We start from the raw sequence: 14,912 nt of genomic DNA on the forward strand, positions 1-14,912 counted from the left end.
AGGGAAGCCCCTGGTTTATACTTTTTTATGTCTTTAAGCATTTTTGCTCATCTCCTAGATTTTTTTTGTGCTTTATTATTTTAACTTTCTAATTCCATTTCCCTCTAATAGAGTCTCTCTCTTTATATTAAAAAAATATGTCAAATTTTTAAAATAGGGTAAACAGTTAAAATATTAGTTTCATCCTTCGCTTAGAACTAGCTGTCTGATTCAGTCCCTATTTGCCTCCAGAAAAACCTTAAATTCATTTTCAGCAGCAGTGCTGGCTTTAGCAGCATAGCTGTGGCTTTCCTGAGTCTCTCTGGCTTCCTGATTTCTCATTTGACTTGGGCCAGTGTGACCTGCGAGCTTTTCATCCTGTCCCTGCCGGATGACCATCATCATCTGATGCTCTGTGTGCTGACAGCGCTGGCGTCAGAGGCAGAAACAGATGTGAATTGCCACAACAGATGTATGAGCCTCAGGGTGAAACTGATGGGCCTTCAGGCCTGAAGTGGGGCATCTGAAACTGGGGACAACGTGGCAGGCTTACCAAACTGCCCCTCTCACCAACTTGTTTTCTACACAGTTATCTGGGTTTGCAGCCTACCAGATTGCCCTTGACCAGGCTGAAATAGTTCCGGTCAAATCACATGAGACTCTGTACATGTTCACCAAACTGATTTTTTTTCTGAAAGATTATCAGTTTTAAGGGGAAGATTGCTCTCTGTTGGATTCTTTTTGCTTTTGCCCAGACTCTGCTCTTTACCAAATTGTTTTTGACCAAATTGCCTGCTTCTGGATAAGACATTTTCAGCCACTTTTGTTTTGACAAAATGCTCTGCTTTGGGCCCCATTGTCTTGCTCTTCTTGACCCAATTATCGTTACAGACTTTTGCTAAATTGGTTTTAATCCAGAATGTCTTTTTTTTTTTTTTTAACTGTATTGCTTATTTTGTGTGAAACTGCTTGTGACCAAGTCTTCTTGTCTGCCAAATGTCTATTTTGGCTAAACTGGCTTCTGATCAACTTGCTTTGACAAATTCTTTAGGGTCAAAATACAGCTGACCCTTGAACAATACAACAGCTAGGGATGCCAACCCTCTGGGCAGTCAAAAATCCATGTGTGATTTTATAATCGGCCCTCCATAGTCAGACTTCTGCATCCGTGGATTCAACCTACTGGGATTGTGTAGTACTGTAGTAGTATTTACTGAAAAAAATCCACATATAAGTGGACCTGTGCAGCTCAAAGCCATGTTGTTCAAGGGTCAGATGAATCTGTAAACAGTTTTCCTGATTCCTGGGTCAGGAAGACCCCCTGGAGAAGGGAATGGCAGCCTACTCCAGTGTTCTTGCCTGGAGAATTCCATGGACAGAGGAACTTGACAGGTTACGGTCCATGGGGTCGCAAAGAGTCAGACACAACTGAGCCACTACACTTTCCTGATCTTGAAGGGGGGGGTGAGGTGGAACTTGTCCATCAGGATGTGGGGATGGGGTGGAGGAGCCTCCAGTTGATGGAGTAGAAATCAGGAGGTAGATACATGCTCAGACTAGAGGATTGGATTTCTTGGTAAAAGGCATGGGGAAAAGGGAGCCGTTCCTTAGGGAGAACACAGTCCTCTAATCTGGGAGAGGTGGCCTGTTTCCTTCCCCTGGGGGCAACTTGGAGGAAGCTGTGTGTGTTGGGGGCAGGGGGAGCTTTGGGAGCTGAGCTCTCCAGAGTGATATCTGCCTGGGGGCTTCTCTGCCCAGCTGCTCTGTCTGAGACCCTCTCCCCTCCCCACCCACCAGCCTCTGAGTGACATTGGGGCTGGAGGAGGGCTCCAGGTGGAGGAGGACGATGGGGAGACAAAAAGAGGAAGAAGTCACAGGAGAGGAGATGAGGTTATACATGGGGAGCGAGGTGGTGGGGGGATCACAGTGCCCAGCTGAAGACAGGCAGGTCTCCTGTCTAAATGCCCACTCCTCCCAGCTGAATCCCCCCACCCGAGTGATGGGACCCACTCCCCATGAGACAGATCATGACCCTCAAACAGATGTTAGTGATGGGGGGGCAGGAGGGCACAAGAGTGGTCTTGCCAGTCCTCTGGCCTCAATGCATCAGCCACAGGCTCCCCACTTCCCTGATCAAAGGGGCGGGGGCCTCATGGTCTCCGAGGCGCCTACCTCCCCGTGGCCTCCCAGAACATCAAGCTGAGTACTTACTCTGCTGCTCACCCCAGCCAAAATAATTCCAGTTGCCTACAAAGAGAAGGGGCAGAGATAATAAAAGGGAGCAGACAGAGGGGGAGGCATGGGGAGGGGGGCTCCCCCATCCTCCTCATTCTCCCCATCTCCTCCTCCCACCCGGGACCCCATGCCCTTTTGCCGTGAGGATCTTTCCCGAGTATCACTTTAACCTCTGACTTTTGTTATGCCTTCACCCACCATCTTGGGAGGAAGGCAAGATATCCTCATTGTTTGACAAGACCACAGCTCAGCCAGGAAGTGATAAAGAGGCCATTTGGACCCAGGGTTTTCCAACTCTGAAGTCTGGGGTCAGCACGCCTCATTTGTCTCCCCCCACCTCCCCATCCTCCAGATAATGAAGGAAACACTGAACTGGAAATCTTCAGCTTTGAAACATCCCTGTTGTGTGAGTTTTTATTTTAACTATTCTTATTTTATAAGTGAAGAAACAAGGCTCAGAAAGGTAGAGTGAACAGCCTAAAGTCACACAGCCTGAGTGTCAGAACCAGGGAGAGAACTTCACCTTCACTACCTCACCCCCATCTTCTGGCACCTCAGAAAAACAGCTTGGACCAGAATTCTGACTCCTCTGACACTCGGCTGCCTCCTTTGTGAAATAAGGGTGATAAAACAGTTCCAAGAGAACTTGGAGGCAAATGCTGGGAGGCAGGTCTCCATTCTTAAATTGAACCCACCTCTGGCTTCAGGTCACCTGCCCAGGGGCTCTTTGTCATCTGCTCCTGCCCCCACCTTGCCTGGCCCTGCTCCCACCACAATCCTTCAATGACCCCATTCACCAGAGAGGGGGTTTATAATTTCTTCAGAGCAGTGGTGATCCCTTCCCAGGTGTGGAAATCAAGGGACTTTCTCCATCTCTCACCCCAAGTGAGTGTAGGAATGGGGTCCTTCAATTGCAGTCGCCCAGTTCCTCCCTCCACCAATCTCCATCATCACATATCCTGGGCATATGGCGGGTCGGGGTGGGGAGGGGGTTGACGACGGATACAGGAGAGACCATGAGAGGGGAGGAGAGGAGGATGGGGAAGCAGATGGAAAAGGAGAAAGAGGTTGAAGGATGGGGTGGGGGCAAAGTGTCATGGGTATGGGTTTTGCCCAGAGACTATAATTTTCACTTCCCCATCTCAGAGGACTTGGAGGGCATTTTAAGGAGAAAGACATCTCCTAGATCTTTGAAGACCTGGTCTGGGAGCATCCGAGTGTCCACAGGGCCAACCAAGGAGGATAAACACTCTTGAAAAGTCCAGCCTTTGATGAAGGAGCAGTATATAGAGGAATACAGCGAGCATCATCATCATTAAGAGATACAGCACTGTGGAAGGAGAGGACAACTCGGAGTCCCTTGGACCTGGATTCAAACCCTGGCTCTGCCTCCTGCCACGTGTGTGACCTTGGCAAGTCACCACTCCTCTTGACCTCCATTTCTTTATCTAAGAAAATAGGAGCCTATTATACATGTGTTGGCAGGATTGTCTGTCTGCACCGTCTGACTGTGGGCTGCTTGGGGGTCTGTGCTGGCCTCATGAAAGTTTGTTGAATGAGTTATAGGTCCTCATCCAGGACCTAAGGAATGGAACTGAAGACTCTGCCAAGTGCTTTTCAACCCTCTAGATGTCCTGCGTTCTTCCAAAAAAAAAAAAAAAAAAAGATCAGAATGCGGGGGGCTATCAGATGCCCCTGTTTCAAAGAGAGGAACTCTAAGGATCAGACAAAGACCCTGGCATGCCTGTGGCCACGTGGCAAGGCAAGATTCAAACCCAAGCACCAGATCTTTTCCTCTTTCCACTACACTGTGACCGGATTCTGTTCACTCTTAGGACCCATAGCAGTGGAGGGGAGTGACCCATTCATTACAGAGGACAGTCATGGGGTGGAGGAAGGATGAGAGTTTCAACTGGTGCCCAGGAAGGAACTGAGAAGTACTTACAACACTGATTACTGGGAACGGGAAGAGGCTTGTCCTGTTCATCCTGGAATGCATACTGAGGGGGGGGGAAGGAGAGAGGGCTTATCTCAGTGGGCTGCCAGAAGCCATGGCCCTCTCTTCTCTGCCCTCGTGACTTTCCCTGCCCCCTAAGTTCCCTCCCTCTGGAGGAGGATACAGCTGACCACAGAGGAAGAGGGAGAGGGAGACACACAGAAAGACAGTGAGAAACAGATACAGGAAAACAGAAAAAGCAGCACAGACGAGGGGAAAAACCAGAGGGGAGAGAGAGAGACGGGAGAACACTGGGGCAGGGAGCTAAAGAAAGAAGAAGGTGAGAGCTGAGTTTGGACAAAAATTACTAACAAGTGAGTGATACCCCCTTTGCCCCCTGCCTCCCACTAGGATATTCTAAACTTGACTGCTCTTTCTTCCCTGCCCTTGCCTTCTGAAGACTGTCTTCTGGGCCACACTGGGTTTTTGAACTGTGAGAATACAGAGCCCAGAAGAAGGGGGATGGCAGGGAAGAACAGGTACGGGGGCAAGGGCTGGTGGGGAAGGCAACTTTTTAAGAAAACCTGAAAGTGTGACTTGAGGAGTCGCGGGGTGAGGGGCAGAAAGGGGGTTTAAGAACTGTAACGGGGCCTCTGCATCTCCTTGAGAGTATTTGGTAAATACAGAACCTGAGTCCATTGATATCATCACGTCCTTGGTGGGCTGTCTGTTCCTTGACGCCGTCATTGGTTTGAGACTGGACCACGTGAGTCACAGAATTGAGTCAGGTTACAAAGAGTTAGAGACACAGACACAGGGGAAGACAAGTGGAGAGAGAAATAGAGGGTGGAGGACATGGGGAGACAAGGAGACAGAGAGAGGAAGGAAAGAGACGAAGGTGATGCTAATGCTCACCTCATCCTGGTCCCGCATGGCGTTCAGCTGCTCCAGCTTCTTGGCCCAGTAACGGGCCTCCTCTTCGGGGATATCTGGAGGCAGAAGCCTGGCCGTGAGCCTGGGAGCGCCCCCCTGCCCCTCAACCTCCATCCAGTGTGTCCTGCCCGCCTATGGGGCTGGTCTCCAGTGAGTGGGGAGAGAGGACAGGAGAACAGAAACACCTCCTCCACCACGCCACCCAGAGCTGCCTTGGGAATGAATGGAAGATGGGAGAGGAGGCACATCCTAGCATTTCCAGCATGGGGACGCCATGGGTTCTTGGAAGGATGACGGGAGAACTGAGCTGCTTCCAGGAAAGGTAGAGAAGCTTCTCTGTGTCTCTGCCTTGGCTTATCTCTCCATCTCTCTCTCTCTCTGACTCTCTGTCTCTCTTTGTCTTTCTGCCACTGTCTGTATCTTCTCCATATCCAGCTCACTTCTGCAGCCTCAGACCTCACCAAAGGCCAGCCAGGACAGCTCCGATCTGAGCCCCGTAGGTTGAAAAGCACTGGCAGCCCACTGGTGACCTGCAGGAGCTGGAATGTGCTCTGTACCCAGGAGACACACATCTCTGCTGACTCTGATCTGGGAGACTCTGTTCTGGGGAGGGGGAGCCTCATCCTCAGAATGAAGGGTCATCTGATGAGATCGGGCGCATTCAGGGTGGTATGGCTATAGACATGAAGGGTTATCTGGATCCACCCAGGCCCGGTCATTCTCCTGGGGCTGGGCAAGGATTCCTCCCCACCCCTCCCCAACCACACTCACCTAAGGGCAGCTCAAAGCGGGTGTCAAGGAGGATGCGGTGGAAGGTGGGATCCTTGGTGCCGCAGATCTCACTGTCCGCCATGATGACCTGCGAGTCCAGGGTTAGCCACTCTCCAGGGCCCTCCTGCGAGTGGTGGGGTGACAGGGGGTGGGGTCCCGCATGAGGCCAGGTGAGTCACACATCTCTGCTCCAGCCAGCAGGCCTCTGATCTCACAGGACATGTCTCTTTCCCTGCATCCCACCCCTACACCAAGAACAAGGGTCACATCCTCACTTCAGATAAGGAAGCCGAGAAGAAAGGTCACAAATTCAACGCAACATGGTGGGTCTGGGGAACCCAGAGAGAGGGCCCTGCAGAGTCAGGTAGGGGCGGTCCCAGCCTTGCACAGCACTCCTCACCCCTCCTGAGGGCTCAGCTTCAGATAGAAGACCTGATCTTACCACTGTCCTGGGAGGGAACCCCCCGAGTGAATGAACCAGTCCCCCTTGGTTCAGGGAAATGAGCTCTTGAGTAGTGGGGTCCACTCTGAACCTCATTTTTCTTCATCTCTCAAAGGAGACCTATGCACTGTAGCCCAGGCTGGCAGGGGTCAGGGGAGCAGTCCGGGGTCCCCGGCCATAGGTCGTGGTTGTCCCAGGTGACCAGGCCTTCCTCACACTTGCAGAGAGGGGTCACTGAGGACATTGTGGTTCAGCCACAAGGTTTCCTTTTGGAATCACTTGTCTGGACTACTGCACCTCTTTCTTCCCTTTCCATTCACTCATTAAAAAATAAACCCTCCTTGGGGCCTGCTCTAAGCCTGGGCCATATTGGGCAATCCCTGAGAAGCCCACAGTCACAAGAGTCTGACACAGACACTCCCAGCACCACGAAGTCAAGGGAAGGCCAGACGGGGGGAGGGGAGCTGAGGGATTCAGGGGGGGCTTCCTGGAGGAGAGGACGTTGGAGCTGGGCTTAAGGGTGAGGGAAAGGAGGACCCTTGAAACCCAGAGAACAGCATATGTGAAAGCTCAAAAGCCATCTGTGGGGCCTGTGAGGAGTGTAGATTGCAGTGTGGGGGAAATAGGGCTGGCAAAGTTCGTGGATGCTATCTGGGAGGCCTCCCAGGGTGATAGGCAGAGAGGGCAGGATAGGATTCTAGGGACCAAGTGGAGGGGGGAGATTTAAGGCCAGGAGGCTGGAGAAGGAGGCAAGGTTATTTTCTAGTACTTCTTTGGTACTGCTGCAACCTCCCTCCCTGATGCCCATCTGGGCACAAAGTGCTAGTTTCTCACAACATCCCTTCTCCTCTCTTCCGTAGGGATACATTTCTAGTGGGGCTGTGCTGCTAAAGACTATATTTTCCAGATTCCCTTGTAGGTAGGTGGGGCCACATGGCAGTTCTGGCCAATAACAGGTGAATGAAGTGCCTTGAGCAGTTTCCAGTTTGGGTCCTTAATCAGGACTGCAAACCCCCTCCCTTGTGACCTTTCCCTCCCCCTGACTGGAATGCAGATGTAATGGTAATACGTGAGCAGCCGTCTTGGGCCATGAGATGGAAACCACGTGGGGAGAAAGGCAGGCTGACAAGACAGAAGGACTTTACAGCCTGGTGACTGGAGCTTCCATAGCCACCCTAAACGCCTACATGAACACCGTCAGGAGATGGAGACAGAGGCCTATCTTGTTTAGACCGCTGGCCTCTGGGCCCCTCCCAGGCACGCCTATCCAACCTTCATCCCACCACTCACTTCATTGGACTGGCGGATGGTCCTCAGGGGGATCCACACAGTGCCCACCATCGTGTCCCAGATGAGACCCTTGTTCCATACCTCCACCGTCAGCCCCAGATCCAGGCGATTAATCTCACTGTTGAGAGGACAGAAAGTCAGTTCAGTAGCGTTTGGACACATGACCAGCTGGAATGCAAACCCAGGTCTGAATGCATGCCAGCCAGGAACATGACACAGTAGTTCTTGTTTTACAGAGGGCAGACCGAGGCCAGATGGCTAAGTTATGTGCCCAGGGTGTCACAGCAGAATCAGGATCCCAGGCTGGGAAAGAAGGAGTGGGGACAAGTATTACATGTACCTTCAATTCACCTGGCCCTTCCTCTAGCCCTCAGACCCTGAGAATGCTGGTTAAGTGAGGAAGATGCTCCAACGCTCTCCATGGCTCGCTATTACTCCCATGATAAGGGCAATTCATGGTTCTTCCATCCTTCCCAGTGTCATCCCTCTCCAATCATATGGGGACACCCTTAAGCATATGAATGATCCCACCTCTAAGCACGTTCCCTGCAGGAAATGTGCAGATCTGGGGGGAAAATCTTCATGAATGTCCAATTCACTGAATCTACCAATTTACCAAAGATTCATCTTAAGGAATGTTCTCCTTGAATATACCTGGTCATTCAGTAACTGGTTTTAGGGGAAGTTGAGGACTATTGTTTTCCGCTCCCTTCACCTTTTCCCTAGATTGTAGGACTATCACCTTCCTTCCCTTCTCTAAGTGCCCTCTTGCTCCAGAATCCCAACTCTGGATTCTCCCATGGCCTCCCACAGCCTCTGCTCAGGGGTTAAGGGCTGCCTGGGTCCCCATTCCAGCTCTGCCAGATAGAGGCCATATGACACTGAGCAGGTGGCTTTGCTTTTCAGGTCATCTGTTTCCTCATCTGTAGCATGAGGATTGTGTTAGCACACTCTCTCCCAGGGCTATAAGGCAAAACTGATTTAATCAAAGCCTTGGAAGAGGTCACGGCAGACCAGATGTTGGCCATCATCAGAGTAGGTAGGATTTAAAGGAGGTCTTCCTAGAGACTTCCCTGATGGCTTAGATGGTAAAGCGTCTGCCTACAATGCGGCAGACCTAGGTTCGATCCCTGGGTCGGGAAGATGCTGTGGAGAAGTAAATGGCAACCCACTCCAGTTTTCTTGCCTGGACAGTCCCATGGATGGAGGAGCATGGTAGGCTACAGTCCATCGGGTTGCAAAGAGTCGGACACAACTGAGCGACTTCACTTCACTTAATAGGGGGTCTTAAGTGGCTCCAGGTTGAGAAGAGGGTGCAGGTCATGAATTCATTCGGTTATTAGACCAACATTTATTGAGCACCTATTGTGGGTCAGACTCTGTGCTTGGCATGGAGGTCACAGGGGCAGAGACCAATAGGGCCTTACCCTCTTGGAGCTCATAGTCCAGGGGAAGCGGCCGGAAATGTGTCAAATGTCACACAAATGAATAAAATAACAATTGATGGCGAGGCATGACATTACTCTTCAATTACAGTTTGAGGGTGGTGATCCGAGAGGACTGCCCTGAGGAGGTGACACAGCTGAGACCCAAAGGGCAGGAAGGAGGCAGCTGGGATGGGGAGAGGACAGGAGCAAAGGTCCTGCGGGCAGGAACAAGCTGGACAAGTTGGCAGAACGGGCAGAGGTGGGCGTGTCTGGGGCAGGTGAGCCAGGAGAAATGGAGCAAGGTACTGGTGTGAGGTCACAGGAACCGGGTCTCGGGGGGCTGCAGGGAGGGATGAGGGCTTTGTTTCGAGGTTGATGATCCACAAGCCAGGGGCAAGTTTGGAGAGCGACAGGATGTGATTTGCAATTTTAAAAATATCCCCCTGGCTGCCTGGAGGAGAACAGATTGCGGGAGGCGGATGGCAGCAGGAGGCCAGGGTGGAGGCTGGCGGGCAGCGGGGACTTGGCTGGTGGCCTCGGAGACAAAAGGAAGTGACTGGATCTGAGAAGTGCTTCGAGGCAAAGCTGATGACTGGACAAGGGGCTGAAGGAGGGGAGTCCCAGACGACACCCGAGTGTCCGGCTGTGCCCTGCAGGACCAGCAACAGGCCTGACTGTGCCAGGGGGTGAGGCCGTCACTGCAGACTCACAACATGAAATCCTGCTCCCAGCTGGGCTGGCTGCCTCGGACCGCGATGGTCGTGCTTTTGACATTCTGCACCTTCAGGGTCACATAGGTGTTGAATTTCTCTGTGGCGGTGAAAGCAGATGTCAGTGCAGGGGCTCAGGGACCCCCCCCCATGTCCCTTCCCAAGCTCTCAATGACCCCACTATGATCCCCAAGGGTCTGCGAGTTCTTGGGACCACCCCAGGTCCCATACACTGGGTTGCTTCTGTGCCTCCCATCCCCAGGTCAGCCCCCAGAAACCCACCCCAGCACCTCAGGGCACAGCAGGGAGGGGCCTTGGTGCAGGGAGATGGGGGATTTGGGGATGCCTGATCTTTATGCTTAGAAACGACGTCCAATATCCACGGACATAAGAAATTTCCTTTGCCTCTCAGCCCCAGTTTTGTTCCCTGTAGCCTAATCTAAGAGTCCCCGCCCTATCTCTTAGGATCCTGGGAAGCACCACTGGCTCAGGGTGAGCCCTATTCCCATTAGGGTTTTCAGGGGATGGTAGGGAAGGCGGCTGGGGGACCCCAGACCAATTCCGATGCTCTCTGTGAAGCTCACAGACATACAGCCCAAGTTCCCCATCACTGGCTCAGACACCCTCCCTCACCTCGCTAAGAGACAGACAGACAACACAGGACAGGACAGGAATAGAGGGCACTTACCTTGGGCACCATCAAACTTCGCTTTTTTGACTGTGGAGAGAGACAGAAATAGGGAAGGGAGACGGGGAGAGTGGTGGGGAGGAGAGAGACAGAGAAACACAGGAAAATAGAGACATAATGAGAGAGATAGAGAGGAGAGAGGTACAGAAAGAGAGAGAGAAGAGAAAGGCAAAAAACATGGAGCAAAAGAGGCAGATAAAGAGACCAGATTTTAAAAAAAGATAATAATAAAGACAGAGGTGAAATCAGAGACAGAGGCAGAGACAAAGAGAGGAAGAGAAATAAGGAGAGGAGGGAGGTGGGGATGAGTGGGAGAGAGAGAAGCCATCAGACAGATGAGCACAGGCAGCCCCGTGATGGAAGGAAGTTTGGCCCTTGGGAATATTCTCTGTCCCACCCTCCTCCCCATCAAACTTCCCCAAAGCTCCCTCCCTCCAGTGGTGACTTTACTCCAACTGAACAAAGATTCAAAAGAAGAGACCTCCTACAGGAAGCCCTCCAGGATTGCCTCAGAAGGAGCCGGGGAGTCGGGGAGAAGGAGATAGAGGAGGAAGGAGAATCAATCTCCAGTGATTCCCACCCCCCAGTTAGATTAGTGAGACTCTTCTCCCTTAACTGTCCAGCTCAGTCTGTCCTGCCAGATGCTCCCAGAGTTTAGAGTCCAATATTCAAAAGGGATTGGGAGAGGTGAGAAAAATCAACCCAGAGAGCTGAATCTGCAGTGTACATAGAGACATCCCAGTCCTGGCCAGGTAGATTGTTAGTTTGTCCAGCCCTACTTGACTGTGAAAGGTGCAAGCCAGATACACCTCAGGGTCCCAGGGGGTCCAGTCTCTTCATATTTCACATTACCCCACAGCCCCAAGTTATTCAAAGCAATTTCATTCATTACTGGAATTTCTTACAGGATATTAAACTTTCGCTTTCAATATCTCCCAAATTCTGCATCTGCCCTCAATGTATTTCTCTACCATTACTCTCTACTCCCACCCAAAAGCTGCTGCCAACCTGAGGCCTCGCTCCTGGTTTCTATATTTCCTTTTCCCTTTAAACTTTTCAAGAGACTATTTTTGTTTGAGTAAGCAATCATGCATATTTTACAAAATCCAAAGCAACCCAAAGATTATACGATGAAAATGAGGCTCTTTCTACCCCAGCTCTCACTCTCCTCCCAGGATGCAATCAACATTAGCAGTTCCTCGTGGGACTGGAGACAGATAATCCATGCATCAGCAATTGTGTGCACGTGTGCAATATTTCCTACACAAATGGTAGCATTTTATACCCTCTGCATGTCTTGAAGAGTGTGTGCAAGTAAGTTAAAGGATAAATTCCTAGAATCAGAATTGCATTTCTATTCTTTCTCCTTTTTTTTTTTTTTTTTGAGAGCCAAGTTCAACCTTTTTCCCTGCAAGTACAATGGCCTCCCATCTGGGATTCAATCTCCCATAGGGATTTCATTTCTCTGTCCTCATCACTTGAATTTCTTTCTCAAAGAAGTATCGAATGGAGCCAGTGAAAACAGAATTCCCATCAAGGGCTGGGGAAGTAGAGTGGCTCTAAACATTAGTCAGTAAATACTATTTGTTCCCATCGCAGACAGACTGTGGGGGTGAGAACTGATGCCCAGAAGCACTGAGCGAGCTCCCCAGAGTTGAAGAGCAGAAGAGGGAATGAGTGCCTTCCTATACCAACACCACCATCACCCTAAGACCCAGCGTGGAGTCAGGTGGAGCTGTATTCAGACTATGGTGCTGTGTGGCTCTGAGCAAATGAACCCCCCTCTCTGGGCTTCCATCTCTGTCTCTTTCTTCCACATCCAAAATCTTCCCACTTGAGGCACATAACTGCACATGCAAAGTTCTCTCTCCCACAAGGTCCCTCCCCCTGTCACACATGCCCCCTCTCATACCCTCGGCCCCACCCAGACTACAGAGAGTCCACCCACCTAGCCCCTCACCCTGGGACTGAGTGAGGCTTAGGGGCACTTAGGACTGTGCCCTGCAGGAGCTCCAGGCCTCCCTCCTGGGGGAGCTTCAGCGGGCAAACCTAATGACTCTGTAAAGGGGGAGGAGGGTGCATGGGGAGGATGGGGAGGGAGAAGGATGGGAGAGACAGAAAGGCACACGCAGAGGCATCAACAGGAGAGAAAGGAAAAGGGGAGGGGGAGAAGTGAGGGGCGATAATAAGACACGAGAATCAGACAGACAGAGACACAGAGAGACAGAAAGGGACACACAGATTTCCACTAGGGAGGGCAGGCAGGGGAGATGCTGCAGAGAGGCAAGATTAGGAAAGAAAAGTTGGGGGCAGGTACCAGAGGGAGGTAGGTGCCTGGCCCTGGGGGATCAGAGGGGCTCACTGGTGTCTGACCAAACCTGGGCCCCAGTCTGCAGTTCTGCGCCTCTTTTTTACAGATAAGGGGCCGGTCTAAGAAGGGAAGCAAGTTGTCCAAGGTCTGTCCTCCATCCTCTCCTCCAGGAAGGTCTCTCCCTGTCTCCCTCCTTCCAATTCTGTGTCTCTCCACTGCTGTCATCTTTCTGTCTGTCTTCTTCCCTTTCTCCTTCTGTCTCTGTCTCTCTGGTTCCTAGTCCTCAGTCTCTCTCCCTTCCCTCCTCCCTAATCCTCTCTAGGCCAGAGGGCATAGGGCTCAGTTGGGGTCCACTGGCAGTGGGAGATTGTCAGAGAGCTTTAGCTCTAACATCAAGCCCCCAGGCCCCTTCAGAAAATCCAGGGTGAGGACATCACTGTTCATCATGGGGACTCAGAGGGAGGAGGGTCAGACTCAGGGTGGGAGATGGAGTTCAGAGAAGAATGGAGAATCAGAGACGGGGGTTCAGAGTAGGAAGCTCATGGTGGGGGAATAGGGTATGAGGTCAGGAGGAGGAAGGTAGGGGACTAAGGGATGGGGGCTCAGAGAGCTGGGGGAGGCTCACGATGGGGGAGGGGAATGGAGGGGCGGGTAGCCAGGGGGAGGGGCTCTGTAGGAGAGGGCTTGGAGGCAGAGGCTCGGAGAGAGAGTCACGGCTCTCTCCCCATCTCTCTTCCCCGTCAGCAAGCGAACCGAGTCATTGTCATCACATCTCCGCCCCGCCGCCTTCCTCCTGCCCGCGGTATCGGGGTCACCAGGGCGGAAGCGCCGCCCCTCCTTCCCGAGCTCCTGGTCACAAGCACCGGGCTATTTATAACGTGGGCGCAGAGGGCGTGAGCTACGCGACCGCGGGGAGTGCTGAGTGGGGGAGGTGCCCACTGACGGGCGGGCTGGAGATACCGCGTCACGGCCAGGTCAGCAGCCTGCGGACTCCTCGGTCCCTGCCCGCCCCACCCCGCGGCGCTCATCGGCGCTGACTGATTAATGTGGTTGCACAGGCAGTGGTTGCTGGGGGCAGAGCCAGTGGAGGTGGGAGCAGGGCATTGGCACTGCCAGGCTCTGGGCCTCAGTTTCTGCATCTAGAAAATGGCCCTACTTAATCTGTTTCTTCTCCTCCTCTTCCCTTCTTCCTTCCTCTTCTGCCTTCTCCCCTTTCTTTTTCATTATTAGCACTAGCATTATTATACTGTTGTTCCTATTATTATTACCGTCACTAGTATCTTTATTATTTGGTGGAATTTTAAGTGTACCCCCTGGTCTGGATGACTCTAGATTCTAATTGAGATAGTCTCCAGTCCTTGGGGTCCATTAACCTTCCAGGCCTGGTGGTGGGAGTGGAGGAATAGAGGGTTCCAGCCATCAGTGGAAGTGGCTAAAAGCCCACCCACAGGAGGTTCTTCCCTGATAGCTTAGTTGGTAAAGAATCCACCTGCAATGCAGGAGACCCTGGTTTGATCCCTAGGTTGGGAAGATCCCCTGGGGAAGGGAAAGGCTACCCACTCCAGTATTCTGGCCAGGAGAACTCCATGGACTGTATAGTCCATGGGGTCGGAAAGAGTCAGACACGACTGAGCAACTTTCACTTTCCAAAAGCGCACCCACAGGAGGTGCTTATTGGGTGTCAGAAGACACTACAAGTAGTAGAAGGGAAGCATAGAGAATTCAAAACTAGATTCTAGGAAGCCTGGCATTTAATATGTGATGTCTGTAGCAGACATGGGCTTTGTGATGAGGACATTGGTCCCGCTGACTTGGCATCTGGGAGAGAATAAAGGAGGACTCTCATCATCCATGGACAGAAATAAGCCAGAACCCAATTGAAGCCATAGGTGAAAAAAACACACCAAGAACCTTGACAGATAGTCAGTGCTGTTTACCAAGTACCACTTAGAACTATGTCTAGCATATAGTAGGTGCTTATTAAATACTGTTCCTTGAAAGAATGACGTCATTGCCTCCCCCAGCAGTCCAGCACTGAGAGAGGGTCCCGCGACGCGGAACTGTGCTGTCCACGGTGCTGAAATCGATGCCTCCTCTCTGAACTATCCGCGGTGCTGAACTTTTCTTCCCTACCCAAGTACCTCCAAAGAGTTGGTACTTCTTTTGCCCCCCTGTGTCTCACTGAGCCAT

At 51.7% G+C, this 14,912-nt stretch overlaps 1 protein-coding gene across 9 annotated transcripts in view; it reads right to left on the reverse strand.

The window, feature by feature from the left end:
- Positions 1-14,912, reverse strand: part of UNC13A (unc-13 homolog A) — a 68,405-nt gene that overhangs the window by 48,665 nt on the left and 4,828 nt on the right. For 8 of the 9 annotated variants that reach the window (XM_043467293.1, XM_043467294.1, XM_043467291.1 and 5 more), the window contains exons 2-8: positions 10,412-10,441; positions 9,724-9,823; positions 7,587-7,704; positions 5,855-5,978; positions 5,066-5,139; positions 4,160-4,214; positions 2,191-2,226 (exon numbers count right to left, since the gene is read on the reverse strand). In XM_043467293.1, the coding sequence (XP_043323228.1) occupies positions 2,191-2,226; positions 4,160-4,214; positions 5,066-5,139; positions 5,855-5,978; positions 7,587-7,704; positions 9,724-9,823; positions 10,412-10,441 (537 nt within the window). The remainder of the gene's footprint in view (positions 1-2,190; positions 2,227-4,159; positions 4,215-5,065; positions 5,140-5,854; positions 5,979-7,586; positions 7,705-9,723; positions 9,824-10,411; positions 10,442-14,912) is intronic. The other variant, XM_043467288.1, reaches the window with a different exon arrangement.

The sequence above is a fragment of the Cervus canadensis genome, chromosome 4 (genome assembly GCF_019320065.1).
Source record: "Cervus canadensis isolate Bull #8, Minnesota chromosome 4, ASM1932006v1, whole genome shotgun sequence".
Classification (NCBI taxonomy): domain Eukaryota; kingdom Metazoa; phylum Chordata; class Mammalia; order Artiodactyla; family Cervidae; genus Cervus; species Cervus canadensis.